Source organism: Pelobates fuscus, chromosome 2, assembly GCF_036172605.1.
Source record: "Pelobates fuscus isolate aPelFus1 chromosome 2, aPelFus1.pri, whole genome shotgun sequence".
NCBI lineage: Eukaryota > Metazoa > Chordata > Amphibia > Anura > Pelobatidae > Pelobates > Pelobates fuscus.
Window position 1 is genome coordinate 362,120,086 of NC_086318.1, and position 17,087 is coordinate 362,137,172.

The window sequence follows — 17,087 nt, forward strand, 5'->3', positions numbered from 1 at the left end:
ATCCCACCCCCCTTTACCCATTTTAGTAAAAAATTAACCCGTTCCCTGCCAATTGATCACTGACTACAGTGATCAATTGGCAGGGATTACATTTTACTATGATCTGATTTTTTTTTTTTCTTTTCTTTTCTTTTTTTTTTAACCCTCAGGGGTTAAATTTATTTTATTAATTAATTTAAATATTTTAAAATTATAAATTTAGCTAGCTGGGGAGGGTGGAAGTTAGTGGGGAATTGGGGGATTTAGTGTTAGGCTAACTAGGGGTTAACGTTAAAGTTTTAAAACGAGCTTTAAAAAGTTAAAAAATTAAGTTAAAAAAAAGTTTTAATAACGTTTAAGTAAAAAATTTAAAAAAATAAACCCTTTACCCAGTCCAAATAAAAATTAGCCCCTTCCCTGCCAGTCGATCACTGCCTACAGTGATCAAAATACAGATCACAGTATTATACTGTGATCTAATTTTTTATAACCCCTGACTTTTATTTATTTTTTAACCCTCAGGGGTTACATTTATTTAATTAACTAATTCAAATATTGTATAATTAAATATTTTGCTAGCTGGGGTGGGTGGGAGTTATGGGAAAATGGGGAATTTACTGTTAGTGCTGCTTACTGCTAGTTAGGGGTTAACGGAAAAAAAAAAGCTTAGAAAAATGTTAAATCTGTAAAAAAAAAAAAGTTTTACGAAAGTTTAGGAAACTTTAAAAAAATTAATAAGCAAAACAAAAGTTTAAAAAATAGTTTTAAAAAGTTAAAAAATAAATTTAAAGACGCTCATTACCACTACACCTGGAACAAACTAGATAAAAAATGATCCCACGCCAAGGTTCAAAATATGCCTTTTGAATTACCCCATGGTGTATTCTTTAATAAATAGTATGTGTTTGTGGGGAAGTTTCAATAACCAACCATCTAAACTACTCCAAATTGGAACATGGACACAGCGTAAAACTTCATAGTTAGAAAAAAACTGAATGGCTGCGTCTCAAATGTGCCCCTTCAACATACACATATACCTGGCAAAGGTACGTACGGGGGTATTTTTGTACTCGGCAGATATAGCTGAGCAACATATGAAGTATTATACAGTGGTAGTACACATAAGGTTTGCAAAATATACTGTGCAAACTCACTTTGTGTGTCAAAAAGGCAGAAAGAAACGCTTATTACCACTACACTTGGTACACGCTAGCGGAAAAATGATCCCACGCTAAGGTTCAAAATATGCCTTTTGAAATACCCTGGGGTGTCTACTTGAAGAAATGGTAGGCCTTTGTGGGGTAGTTTGAATTTAAAACCTGCGAAGATGCTTGGAAATTGCACATAGGCCCAGCTTCAAAATTTAATGTTCGGTAAAAACTGATAGGGCTTGGTCTCCTATATGGCACTGTAGCTTCACGAAATAGTGCCAAAGACATTCATTGGGGGTGTATTTTTTACTCAGAAGACTTAGCTGAGCATAATTTGGGGGTTTTGAACTTAGTGGCACATATAAAATATACAAAATGCCCAGCAAAAATGCAATCCGTATGTAAAAAAAAAAAATGCCCAAAATAATTTTTTACCACATACTTTGGCATATATTGGTGGAAAAATGGGGGCATGCTAAGGCTCAATATGCACCTTCTGAGATACCCTGCAGTGTCTACTTTTACAAATGGTAGGCCTTTGTGGTTTTTTTTTTGAACAGTCAAACTACTATAATACCCCAAATGGAAGCATAGGCTCATTAAATCCGTCTCTCAAAATTCGACTGTGAATACTGAAAAGGACAGGTCTCCTATATGGCACTGTAGCTTCACAAAATAGTGCAAAAGACATACAATAGGGGTGTCATTTTACTCAGAAGATGTAACTGAATACATAATAACATTCAGGTTTTATGGTGTTTTGGAAAGCTACAGTGTCAAATATAGAACGTTCCATTTTCAAATAGAAATTTGCCAGATTGGTAATGTTACCTTTGAGACGGTGTGGTAGCCCAGGATTGAGAATTACCCCCATAATGGCATACCATTTGAAAAAGTAGACAACCAAAGGTATTGAAAGTGGGGTATGTTTAGTCTTTTTTAGTAGCCACGTAGTCACAAACACTGGCCAAAGTTAGCGTTCATATTTGTTTTTGTGTTAAAAAAGCAAAAAACTGGGGGGCGGGGCCGGACCGCCGAGCTGGATGGCCGCAAGTGAGACCAGCTCCTGCAACCTGAGGCCTGACAGGCACTATATTTAAGCTTCCCTGGCACAAAACTGACCGGCAACGGCGGCCCCCAACGGACAGAGAGCCCTGGACCCAGGGTGAGGCTGGCCCAACAGGCTTCAGTCCCCTGGGGGAGGAATCCAACCCGACACGTTTGAGGCCTACTCCGGAGGCGAGCGGGGCGGACGGCCGCTGCCCTGCCGCACGCCGTTCAGCGCTCAGTCGGACCCGCGGGGAACCGGCCCCGTACCCCCCCCCCACCCTCTGGACCGGGGGGGTGATCCGGGTCCCCACTCTCAAGACCCAACCGCCACAAGCACGGCAGGCGAATCTAAAGGGCCGCCAAGACTCAAACCCCAGACGCAGCCACCAAGATGGCGGAGGCCACATGCACAGGCGATACGGCCAGTGCCTCCACAGGACGCTTCCTGGCAAAAGCAGAATGCCGAGCAGCTGGGAGTTGCCAAAGGCACGGACAGGACGGCAGCCCGAATTACCGGTACACACAGCAAGCATTCCGCACATACCTGTCGCGGCCGCAACGACTCCCGCCCGACAGTGACCACAAGATGGCGCCGACAGAGGAGCCCCTCCACACACGCACACAGCCTAGGCGAACGACCCGACAGGCGAGACTGAGGGGCGAGAGACCCAAGAAAGCACCTGCACCCAAAAGCACAGGGCTTTGCTCCAGCTCCAGGCATGAGAAACCAGCGCAACAAGCAGCCACATCGCCGCACAACACAGGAGCCCTGAGCCCACACACACTGGAAGGGGGCACCCAGCTAAGAAGAGGCATCGGTTAAGGCAAGGCAAGCACCCACGGACACTCTCTTTCACTGTATCTCAAGTGACTCAATGTTAAATCTAGTCCACAATATTGCAGTGTATGGCTTAAAACTACACACAGCCTTTAACCTTGGCCTACCACTTAAGCCTTGCTTCAATACCCTGCTGCAACTCAGCTATTATAGCCTATTCTGTGTCAGATTTGTGAAACTTGCTTTAATTATTTACTTTAACCTGTTTATATGCATATCTAGAGCGTTAATCCTTTGCAAACTTATGTCGGAAGCATAGCTTAGATGTGTACTTTAGGCATGTTTATATAATCTTGATTCCAGTAATGCGTTCAGTAATATATGTACAAAAGAAAAAAAGTGCATTGTCTAACTACCCCCTACTGTAACTAATGTCTTGAAACCTGCATATGGAATGCCGTTGGGGTACCATATGTATGCCTGTGATTAATATATGCACTACAAAAAAAAAGCAAAAAACTAATATTTGGCCAGTGTTTGTGACTAAGTGGCTACTAAGAGACTGGACATACCCCACTTGCAATACCTTGGGTTGTCTACTTTCGCAAATGGTATGCCATCATGGGGGTAATTCTCATTCCTGGGCTACCATGCGCTCTCAAAGGCAACATAACCAATCTGGCAAATTTCAATGTCAAAAAAATGAAATGCAAGTCGTATATGTGACTCTCTAACTTTCCAAAACACCATGAAACCTGTACATGGGGGGTACTGTTATTCTCGGGAGACTTCACTAAACACAAATATTAGTGTTTTAAAACAGTAAAACATATCACAACAATGATATTGTCAGTGAAAGTGCCGTTCGTTTGTAAAAAATGCAAAAAACGTCACTTTTACTTAAAATATCATCGTTGTAATACAATTTACCAATTTGAAACACTAATATGTGAGTTCAGCGAAGTCTCCCGAGTAAAACAGTACCCCCCATGTACAGGTTTTATGTTGTCTTGGAGAGTTACAGGGTCAAATATAGTGCTTGCGAATTAAATTCTCTGCACTTTCTCCCTGTGTTGTCAGGTATGTCAATCAAATTTTAATTAATCAAATCACCTAATTATGTTAAAAGATTACTTAAATATACACGTAGAATTTTAATATATATGCATTTATAGGTATTTAAATTGTACGTGTATACTAATGTAATCTTTTTATGTAATTACATGTATCTATCCATATATATATTTGCGGTTTTGTTACCAATATATATATATATTAATAACAAAATACAGTTAGAATGAAATTACATATGGATATATAATTTATATTAAATTTTGTTTCAATATTTTATTATTTTATTTATTATTGTAATTATACGTATATATATATATATATATATATATATATATATATATATATATATATATATATATATAATATGGCTTGGCCTGTAATTGTGGGAGGCACTGTCATCCCTATTTAAACCCAGTGAGCCCCTGCTTACCTGTCGTCGACGATCTCGGAAGTGATTCTGTTTACTTCCGGTACACAGCTCCTGACGTCATTTTCCCGCCCGCCGGCAGTCAGTTTTCAAAACTCTCTCTGACACAGAGTTCGTGAGTATAACTTAGAAAGCCAGCGTTCCAACGGCTAACCGTAAGTTATGCTCCTTCATTCGTGCGCACCCATCGTACACACGGTCCATTGCTGGGCACAGATGGCATTTGAGCCATGCCCATTTCCCCCTCATTCATTAGCGTAGGCTGACTAAATAAGTGTTTGTTTGCAACTTTGTATCCGCTCTATGCCAGTATGCCGTGCCCAGGAGGATCCAAGGCAGTGCCATTAGACCCTCACCCGCTGTCATTTTTTAAACCGGGTACTGAGCACCGGCCTCTCTAGGTCCACCTATTTATAGATATCGTTACAGGGCCTCCGACCGTGGCTACGTGGGGTTTATTCACTATCCAGTCTATCATTGTCAGCTGACAACGTGTGTAACCTTCACCTACACAGCCTCATTCTACGTTATATCAGGTGTCCGTTCTCATAGATTTCGATTAGACACATACTACAGCTGGGCATGGTAGTCACTTTCATATATATCTGTCGTTTATTTTATGCAGATTCCGTCTATCTAATATTGAAACCTCTGTCAGTACAAACTTTCCTTCCGTTTCGGGTAATCTGTCATTCTGTTGCAACGCTGGCTTTCCCGCACACTTTGCAGTAGTTATTGAACCTACTGTGATAACAAGCGCTGGTGAAGCTTGTTCATGTTAAACTACATTAATGTCAAGAGTTATGTCTTTCATTAAAACGTCTTTGTCTTTCGATTTTCTAAATAAACTAACTGCCTTAATCAGAAGGGCACAAGGGCAACTAAGGTTTTTATAACATTCTTCTTAAGCTGGCTCACACGCTCTGTATACATTAAAGTTAAGTTTCATGGTATTTATACGGTTCTGGTTGAATTTAGTCTTTTTTATGGTGTGGCAATTATTTGCAACTGTATCCCCATACAAATTAGTTGTGGTAATGAAAGCATGCACACACGCTCTCCATGCTCTTATGTACATTTATTCAGCAGCAGCTGTCTGCTTTGATATTATCTTATAGTATATAATTGTCAAGTTACTTCATTTGGCGTCAATAAGGTTTTGTACTATTGTCATCTACTGTTTTTTTTTTAGTACAGTTTTATGTATACGCCCTTTAATAGACACTAATCTGTCTGGGGAGTATGACTAAACAGCCAGCAATCGTACGGCTACACCATTAGTTATACTCTGTCATTCGCACGTTCCCCTGTACTTATCTTCATTCACGTCTTCGTCTAAACTTTCATTCAATGCTATTACACTCACGTTAATTGGTCGTTATGTACCACTGCTATTCGTATGGTCCGGCTTTCGGTTAACTGTCGTCAGCACAGTACCATTTATGTATGTTTAGTTGTCCGTTTGCCTAAATTTCTATGCTTACTATTCCTATACATATGAGTCTTTCTTTAAAATCAGCCTTTTCCTTGTATTCATGTCTATATTAAAAAACGAACAGCAATATCATAATCAGGAGGTTTTAGGGCAATTAAGGTCATACAATCTCGGTGTATTATTTTTCTTAAACCATAGCTAAGGTGTTTTTGGTATATGTAAGCATGGTAAATAAGCCCACGTCTGTCTCCTGCATCTCATGTTCCTAATTACACTAGGCTGTATTTAAATTAAATGTCAATTTAAGTTAGTTTATCTTCCCTCTGGTTAAAATTCATACTATTACTGTCACTCATTGCAACGGTGCCTTCTTGGTTAAATACACCACTTCATTTAAAGAGGTCTCAGTTATTTATTATACTACATTGTGCGCTCAGTTATAGTTGGCTTCTTCTAAAAACGCCGTAATGATTAGGGTGCCAATTAAGCCTGCTGTATTCCCATTTTTTAGCATTTGCCGGGCAGATAGTCTATCGTTGGCCCTTTATAGCGTGTTGTTATACATTTTCATGAACATTTCTGTTTAAACGCTAATGTGGTTCCCCAGCGCACATTACTAGTTACGGGGAGTACCGGCAGTTACATTCTTTCAACGTCTAGTATCCGTTCACTTAAAGTCATATATTTAACCATTTGAACGCTTACAGCAGCCGGTAATGGAGACACTCTCATACAATCTTTTTCGTTTATTTTATGCAAACTGTCGTTTATTTTCAAATGAACCTTCATCGTTATGTTTCTTGTGGTATCATATAATCTATCAAGTAGTACCACGCTGGTTTTCGCTCTGTCATAACACTAGTAGTTTATTCAGTTTAAACAGCGCTGATATAATCCTGCATTATGTTCTTTTCCCGTACTTTTGTCCATATACATACACAAAGTTAACATATACAACGACAGGGTCATTAATTTACTAAAGTATTTTTCCTTAAAGCAATTGTGTGTTTTTGAGTATATAAGTGTGTTAAACTATGGTTAATATCATGCTCAGCTTATGTCTGGGGCATTACTTGTTGCTAACTAAACTACGCTATATAATTAAGTTGACAATTATGTTTTATTTTCTCCGGTTATAAGATATTCCTTCCTTTTTGGTTAAAACGCAAATGCAGCAGTTAAAGAGTTCTAGTTATCACCCTACCAGGATAAGTCTTAAATCTTCTAAACAATTAGTCTACATATACGGGTCTTGTAGGTTCATTTTCAACTACAGTATACGTAGCTCAAGACAATCAGCAGGTGCGGTAACTAATAAACCAGGTGGGATCAGGAGTAAGTTTAAACTCTCGCCAAATTAGGTATGGTCCCGTGGGCCTCTACGCCTATTAGACAGTGGTCCCGCAAGGCATACAATCAGCCCTTCCGTTCAGAGGTTCGTGCCCAACGCATAGTTATAGCCTTGCATCAAATCATAGTTAGGGCCTCACCCGTCACGGCCAATCGATATTACATTCTGTTACGGTCACCGAGAGGCCAACACCCCGCCACCCACCTCAGTGGCACAAAGGCCCCACTAGCCAAATCATAGGTAGAGCCTCTCAAAGCCACTTGGCAAGTAGTCAGGGCGTCACCTGTCACCAACATTAGCTAGTTAATACAATTTCGCCTGTAGGCACTACTCTAGTAAGCTGGGTCTCTGCAGGTCTGTATGGTACTATACTAACCAAGCATCTGCTTCACGTCCTTAGCATGTTTAATGCTTCTATACTAGGAGATGTTCTGTCAGTTACTAGCACCCCTCTCAGGTCAGGCTCGGAGAGAATACAATACAAACAACGTTTGAGGTCAGTTACACACAGAACCGTTTCTAGCGCATTTTTTGGGTCTCAAAACACCTTCCTGCACCGTATGCTCAACAGCAGCTCATACGATCAAATTTTGTACGGGAAACGTAGCAAATTCCCTCTACCAATAACGCTAACGCGGATTATCAGTACAACGTCAGATGGAACATATGCAGATGTCCAATAGTCATACACTACTTAGACAACTTCCTCACCATCGCACCATACCACGCCACACAGCCTTAATCACATGTTCACTCTGTTCAAAGATTTAGAAGTTCCCGGACAAAACAGTAGGTCCCAACACCGACATTACATTCCTGGGGATTACACTCAGTTCTATTTCTATGCATATCAACCATTTTGATCGCATGCAATTTGGTCGTGACAAATTGGTCGAATTACACTGTTTGTGCATTTTGATCGCATGCAATTTGGTCGCCATTCATTTTGGCCGCATTTTGATATAAGGTGTCATTTGGGTAATATAAGGTGTCAATATCTTAGGGTAGGGGCCAGATTTGGGTAATATAAGGTGTCACTATCTTAGGGTAAGGGTTAGGGTTAGAGGGTTAGGGTTAGAGGGTTAGGGTTAGAGGGTTAGGGTTAGGGTTAGGGATAGGGTTAGGGGTAGTGGGTTCCGGGTTACGGGTTACAATTGTGCGCTCATTAAAATATGTTCAAAACCAATAAAAAAAAATATTTTTTGTTATGGTAAAAATGGCGACAAAAATCCATGCAATCACAATGCCATGCGACCAAAATGCATGGCGACCAGATTGTCTCGACCAAAATGCATGCGACCAAAATGCCCTAATACATTTCTATGCAGGCCAGCCTGCCACAAGAGACAGATACGTTTATTTCTTACTTCAACATCTGCACGTCACAAGGCACTTACACCAGGAATCAGCTACAGTCACTACTTGCTTCACTCAATTTTGTGATGAGAATAATTCCACAAGGCAGGTTTTAATTTCCAGATTCCTCTCTCTCTTGCATGGTCTCCCAGATGACGACCCCACAGCTCTCGTACTCCATCCAGCTAGAGCTGATCTTAAATGTGGCTTCTCTTCCTGTTTTTGGAATGGCAGGTCGCTATTTCTTCCCCCCATTTATAACAATTCCCCTGTGGTTCAGACTGACGCATTAGGTACCGTAGATTATGCAGCGATTTTGGTAACTTATGGATACACGTCTCTTGGCCAATTGAGTCCAGAGAACGTATGAGTTTAAAGTTTTGTTTGTAATTATTGCGTAATTAATGCTTTCCATTTTTTAAACTGGTCGCATTCACAACTTTTGCCACTTTTCTCTTAAATTAGTTTACAATACTATGAAGCCTTACTTGACAGGCATACACGTTTATCTATTCTTATACCAAAACGAGCATAGCTGGTCCAACAGTACAGATTAAATATTAGCCTACCTCTACCAAATCTTGTCATATCTACGTTTTAGATAATCTAGTGGAATCTCAACTCACTTCCATCCCTGATTCCCCACTATTAGCTATTCAAGGGAAACCCCTAACCACTATACATTTCATCCTTTACATGACTAGGACATAACCCACATTCCTTCTCGGGTCGTTCATTCCGCATTTGGAGCGGACACAGCTGCCTCTGCAAGTCGTGCACCTACTCACATCATTACAAAAAATATGGGTCGGTGGAAATCATCCGCATACAACAGATTCATACCCACTCATGAGATAGAAGTAACACTGGTTTTCTGTGTAATGTCTATATAATGTTCTGATTTATAAATGTATCTGTCTTTTAAGAATCGCTTCTTATATTTTTGCCCTCTTTTACAGGTCTAACCTCACGTCAGTTTCGGCACACCTGAACTGACTTTGCTCTTACTACTTCTGCTTCAATTATTATTGTTCCGTACGTCCTCGGTATGTGCCGTACACAAATAGAAGGCTTGGCCTGTAATTGTGGGAGGCACTGTCATCCCTATTTAAACCCAGTGAGCCCCTGCTTACCTGTCGTTGACAATCTCGGAAGTGACCCTCCCACCGCACCCTCTATTTATTCTCATATCACCTAGGTGGGCCCTCTTTTACAGGTCTAACCTCACGTCAGTTTCGGCACACCTCAACTGACTTTGCTCTAACTACTTCTGCTTCAATTATTATTGTTCCGTACGTCCTCGGTATGTACCGTACACAAATATATATATATATATATATATATATATATATATATATATATATATATATATATATATATATATATATATATGTATATTATATGTATATTATATGTATATTATATATATGTAAATTATATATATGTAACGTCATTCTAAGTGTATTTTAATACTAATATATGTATATTATATTAGTATTAAAATACACTATGTATGACGTTAAATATATATAATATACATATATATTATATAAAAAAATATTTATTTTATTTTATAACATGTTGAATTTTTTTTTTTATACTTTCCTACCAGCAGGGGACTGTCTAATATTTTAGACAGTCCCCCTGCTGGCAGATCCACAGCCAGCTATAGGGGGCCATGTGATCGCTCTTTGCCTGATTTGCCGTGCGGGGGCTGCCTGGGCTGTGAGGCAGTCCTCCCGAAGCGGAGCGCCGGGAAGGTAAGTATCCCGGGCGCTCCAGGGTTTAAAGCCGTTACGGCGTTCTATGCCGTCGCAACGGCTTTAAAGCCCACTAAATGCGTGACGGCATAGAACGTCGTAACGGCGGGAAGGGGTTAATATAATTTTTTTTAGGGTCTAATTTTACCAGTAGCTGCTGCATTTCCCACCCACCCTAGTCTTATACTCGAGTCAATACGTTTTCCCATTTTTTGGGGGTAAAATTAGGGGCCTCGGCTTATATTCGGGTCGGCTTATACTAGAGTATATACGTGTGTGTGTGTGTGTGTATATATATATATATAATCAACTTTTGACGCTTGAATAAATGGCACATTTTTGGCAACCGTATAGAGTCCTGTGAGTGCACTTCCAACAAGGTATTTTTTATATATATATATATATATATATATATTACACACACACACACACACCTTGGAGTGCGGTTATATATATATATATATATATATATATATATATATATATATATATATATATATATATATATATACATTTTTATTTTATTTTTTATGTGTAGTTATATGTGGCTTGTGTGTGTACATATATATATGTATATAATACAATGTTAAACAAAAATCTGCACACCAGTCAAGCCATAAAACTTGCTTTTCCCACAGAAATCACAAATCTGCAGTGATATTACTACCGCAAAGGATTCTGGGTGGGCATATGCAAATTAGTTTAACAAAGAATCACATTTTTGCCTCATTCCATTTTAAACATGGATTCCTTTTAGTCTGTGTTTGTTGTATACAACAGCTTGGAACACAACTTAGGAAAAGATGCAAATCCAGTGAACCACTCATGGACAGCTGTTTCGTTGTTAATGCAAATCATCAGCATGAGGTTGGTTACTGGTTTGCTTATTGAGGCTTGGTAGTGCTTGGGAATCAAAATCCAAATAGGTTATGGTGGGGAAAAATATTAGTGAAGGCGCACTCAGACTTCTAAAAATACATAACTAAGAAGGCTACTATAAAACGCCTATCTAAGAGAATAAATATGGGGATTTGGTTCCACCATATGGCCATATGATGTTAAGCCCACCACTGCTTCAAAGTACCCCAATGTTAGTCGGTCCTACACTAATTACAAAATGTGGGAGACTAACTAAATAGTACTGGTGCTAAAAACAAGCTACAGTGTATTAAATTAATTTATTTGTAAGAGCAAAGTGAGTATACAAAAATAAAGAGTGATAAAAGCAATTAAAAACAGTGTAGCAACTAAACAATTAAAGTGTTGGTGCTTGAATGAGTATACTCACATTTGCAGATAATATCTGTGCGGCAAGAAGAAAATAATAAAAGTGACATGACTATAAAACTCCTCCTATTTATAGACACACTTGTGGCCTCAGAAGGTGTGTGTGTGTGTGTGTGTGTGTGTGTGTGTGTGTGTGTGTGTGTGTGCGCGCGTTTGCGCGCATATATATGTGTGTGTATATATAATATATATATATATATATATATATATATATATATATATATATATATTATATGTGTGTATATATATATATACACACACACACACACACACACACAATTCCAATCACAAGGTCATAATACGATATTAACCGACCACAAGTTTAAGGCCTGTATTTGTGGGAGGAGTTAGCATTCCTATATAAACGCTACTCCCCCCTTCCTACCTTGCCGTACGCACGCTGTTCACCCCACCCACCTCTCCCTCTTATACAATTCATTCGGGGAGGCCCTCTTTTACAGGCCTACCCCCTACGTCGGTTCCGGCACACCACGCCTAATTCCAATCACAAGGTATTTCACAATACGATATTAACCGACCACAAATATATATATATATATATATATATAATATTATGCATTGATAACGTCTTTCTAAATGTATATGAATATCAAAATAGAGGTGGAGGAAAAAATTAAAACGGTATCTGATTTTTTTTTATGTATTTATTACTTTGATTTTATATAATTATATATGTAATTAACATCATTCTATGTGTGTTTAGTATTATATACACTTAGAATAATAGTTTATGTATATGTATGTACATATAAAAGTACTTGGATTAGAAGTACTTTTATTACATTTCTAAAGTATTTTAAAACTCTTTTTTAAATTAAAACTTTTACAGGCTTTAGGGTGACCGCTTGAGAGCTTCAGGCAGTCCCCCTGTAGGCACTGCATAGGCCGGCTATTCCGGCCATGTGATCGCGAGGACCTTGCGATCACATGGCCCGGGAGGACCGGATCGGGCAGAGCATCGAGACCTCCATCGGGGGAATGGTGGGGACGTTCTATGCCACCCTGACATTTAGAGCCACCCCGAAAAAGACGGCATAGGACGCACGCCGTCCTTAAGGGGTTAAATACCCTGCACTGATTAGCAAAAGGGGCTGGCTAATAGCAACCAGGTGAGTAACCGTAATAAAAGGAACTGATCGTTAAACAGCTGAACAGCCCAGACACAGTGTAAGAAAGGGTTGCTGTTTAAAACGGCAAGGGTAACCCTGACACTTGCTCACCCAGAAGGTGCTCATTCCAGACCCATTTCAACCTGTCCTTTAAATGTCTACGCAGTGTTAGTCATCTTTAGACCCATGTATATTTCTAGTTCTTTCTCTTGTCATCCTGGGGAACTGGGCACTGACTGTGTTGTAACTTTGATACCTGATTGTACATTGATACACATTGCGGTTGTCGACGTTATATTTTTTTCTTTTATGCGTTACTGCAAAAGTTTAGATACCATGTGGTATTCCCCTATTACATGTTTCAGCATTGTGGGTGGTTTTGTGTATTTTTTTGTTTGTATTCCAGTTTGAGGAACTCCCTATAACCATGTAAATTATTTTTTGTTTATGGTTTGCCTCTGACACTTGCCCCCTGCCCTCACTGCCATGCTAAGTTGGTTGGAATCAGGCATTATTCGAGCCAAGACGATTCTCATGCGCTCAGTTCACAGAAGAAATGAAGCCTGTTGTGAAAGGTGGCTGGATGTGCACTGCTCTGTGAGTACACAGCAGCCAGTGAGGAGAGTTTAGATGTATCAAATAACAGTTGATTCTTACCCAGGATCACTCAAAATGTTAGGAGGATGATGTCCGAGGCAAATGATAAGGGAAAAGATTTTTTTTTTATACAGTCTTCAAGAAAAATATCAAACGTAATTAGCTCGATTTCACTGATCTCCAAAACCTTCACTGTGCACCCTATGTTTCTGGTTTTGTCACCTGCCTAAAAATTAGTTTGGAATTGTGATGAAGTTCCTGTACTCTGACTGAGTTCCTCCGCCTGGTCAACTTCCTTGCTATTACCGGGGAATTTGGAGTGACAGTCGCCAAAGCTTGACTATGGTCTCTAAGGTCCTCCTCTACCGTAATAGGCTGCAGTGAATATAGCTCCTGTAAAGCAGAGACTATAATTTTTCCCGCACACATTAGACTAGTCTAAATGTAGTGGATAGAATCACCTTTTTTGTGCAGAACACAGCTGTTTATACACCGCATTGGTGACTCTCCGTGTAGGGGTTTCTCCATACAATGAAATGGACAGTACAATTGTCTCTCCTGGCACCACTCTGTCTGGGAACTCGTGTGTTATTCCTTTACTGTATGAAAGTATTACACTGTGTTTGGGTGGTACTTATTGTGCTTTCCATTTTCTTTTTATTTTTTATTTTTTTATAATATATATATATATATATATATATATATATATATATATATATATATATATATATATATATATATATACGTACGTATGTATGTATGTATGTATATACACACACACACACACTCTGTCTGGGGACTTGATTATGTTATCTCAGGGCTTCGCAAATCCGAATTTTGTCCTCGTGCCTGGGTGTTTGTCAGCCCAATTCAGCAGATGGAAATGCCCGAGGGAGCAAGAAGGCATTGAGGAGCAGATATTGCTCTGGTCCCTCGCATGCTGTTTAGTGATGCCGGGATCTGGAATATAACATCACTCCAGCCCCTGTGTCACTTAACTACTTACGAGAGAGCAGAGCAAGAGCTGCTGGAAGATTACAGCAGTCACACTGGACCCTAGGGAAAGGATCCATTCTAGTTCTCCAAAATATAGGGAGGCTGGGTGGAGTTATTTTAAAATAAAGAATAACAATTTTGTAAGTGTTTACGAAAATGTGTGTGTCTGTTTAGGTTACCAACCCCCTGCGATCACATGGGAAAGGTGTGGGTTTTTTTTTGTTTTGTTTTTATACTCTCCTTTTTTCTCCACGCTGTGCAGCACTGGTCTAGGAATCCCCTCAAGTTGCCATCTGAGGGACACTAGAGGTGTTAGTAGGCAGTAATGCAAACACTACCCTTTCTCTAAAAAGGCAGTGTTTACATAAAAATTACTACGAGGACAGAATATATACACCAGAGCCACTACATTGAGTTGTTCTGGTTCTAATGAGTATAGTGTCCCTTTAAGAATTTTAGTTTTGTTATTGAAAATAAACCTTAGTTTTAAAACAAACTTGCTCCTAAGGATTTCTAGATCTTAAGAGCACTCCTTTCCCCAGACGTCCGGGAACCCCTTTTTGAAGACCGGGACAAAGCCTTTGTCCTTCCCATTAAAATTCTTTATGACCCTGTTCTACCTGACCACCTGCTAGAAAGGCTCACACACATACTTTAAAAGACACTCGAAGAGAGCCACATGCCAACACTTCCATTTTGCAAAGAGACTTTCTCAAGGTTTTATCCATATTTTTCTACTTGAGTTAAATCTTAAGATTGACTTTCTGAGCCAATTTTCCAATCAAAAAACTGATCACTATCCTAATGCCGTATTATGTTACATGTACATAATTTGACCCCTTGTTGAAATCGATTGAGTTACTTGTTAAATTACTGGAGACCTTTGCGTCATGTATCACTGAAATGTTCCAGTTCTCTATCTCCTAGAATTACATGTTTCTCGCTCCTTGTTTTCTCCCATTATCTTGATTTGTTGTGGCTTCTGTTTCAGTGTGTTCTCTTGGTTGGTTTATATATTGATTTGCACTGACATGTTATTGTATTGGCACTTCTAATTGCAAACAGATGATGCCAGGAATGGAACACAAAGTCTAGTATGTACAGGCATTTTGTGCACCGTTACTAGTGCAAAAAAATCATATTTGTGAGTTTTTACTACTGGGGTAAGTCAGATTTTATTTTCAAAGTGGTATATAATTATAAATGTTTTTTTTTTTTTTTTTTTTTTTTTTTTTTTTTTACAGCATAATTTTCCCGTCAGTGATAACAGTTCAGACTACAGCTATGATTCTGACACTGATCATGCAGAAAGACCGCACAAAGAATTGATACACAAAGATTTTGATTCCATGTTTGCTCAGGTATGTTTAAACTGGTTTTATTTATAAATCCTGTTTTTGGACTCAAAAGTATCCATCTTCTTAACCCATTTGTGACTTTTTTTCCCTTGTTAATGAAGTAAACCATGTTTTATACTTATAAAGCTCAGACGGGGTTGTTGGATTATTATTTTTTTTCTTCCTTTTCCCTTCATTAATTATTCCTATACTAGTTGCATGCATGTGTATATATAAACCTCAAACAAAGTGACCAAATTGGCGCTAATAGTGTCTTACCCCACTTAACTTTAAAAACTTAAATATTTGTTCTTTATGTAAATGAGTTAAAGGGATGAACCCTGAAGAAAAATAAAGATAAAGCCTCATAAAAAAATATGTATTTTATAAAGAATATAATTCATAATATTAAAATTGTAAAATATTTATAAAAGCATACATACGTATTAATCTTAAAATAAAATAAAAAATCAACATTTAGTCCCCCCAGGGCTTAGTGTTCAATATGGACACCCACCTCGTGTCCCATTAATTTTATAAAATATCAATCCAATGTTCCCCATTTTCTGCATGCCTAAAAATATAAGCCCACCAGAATCCTGGTTATGTTGTTTTTTTTTTGTTTTTTTTTAATAATCAGACACACTATGGATAACTAACCCTGTTTTAGGGGATTCATTTGCTGACATTGGCAGAGGGGAACCCTTCCAGCTTTATTAGTTGTGTTAGAATTCGAGTTGGGTTCAGATTGATACTTGGCAAAGATGTGCATAGGGGGTAATGTTGTACTCAGAAGATGTTTCTAAGTACAGTTCAGTGAATTGTTTTACAGTGGCATACATTTAAAAAAAACACCTTTCCCATGTGATCGCAGGGGGTTGGTAACCTAAACAGACATACACATTTTCGTAAACACTTACAAAATTGTTATTCTTTATTTTAAAATAACTCCACCCAGCCTCCCTATATTTTGGAGAACTAGAGTTAAAATATAAATGCGTATGTAAGAATTGTAAAATATACATTAATACCACAAACTTTGAAAATATAGCACCTCAATAAAACTTACCATATCATGTGAGAGTCCCCATAGTTTCCATATTGGTATGCATTTATGGAGTAATTGAGTTTGCCACTTAAAAAAAACAAAACAAAAAAGCACCATCAAAAACTGCACTGGTCAGTTATTAATTTAGCCCTGTATTTTTACAAAACCTTGACATGGGTATGCTAAGGGGGGTCATTCTGTACTCACGATATATAGCTGAGAACAAATTACTGATTGCAATATGCATACTCGGTGGTGTCTACTCGTAACTGCACGCATTTATGAGATCATTTGAACTGTTAAACCTATACATTGCTCCAAAATAAGACAT

The 17,087-nt window shown here is 38.7% G+C and overlaps 1 protein-coding gene across 1 annotated transcript in view; it reads left to right on the forward strand.

Annotated features, from left to right (window-relative positions):
• Positions 1–17,087, forward strand: part of ZC3H6 (zinc finger CCCH-type containing 6) — a 52,499-nt gene that overhangs the window by 15,550 nt on the left and 19,862 nt on the right. The window contains exon 3 of the mRNA XM_063443678.1: positions 15,616–15,732. Within this exon, the coding sequence (XP_063299748.1) occupies positions 15,616–15,732 (117 nt within the window). The remainder of the gene's footprint in view (positions 1–15,615; positions 15,733–17,087) is intronic.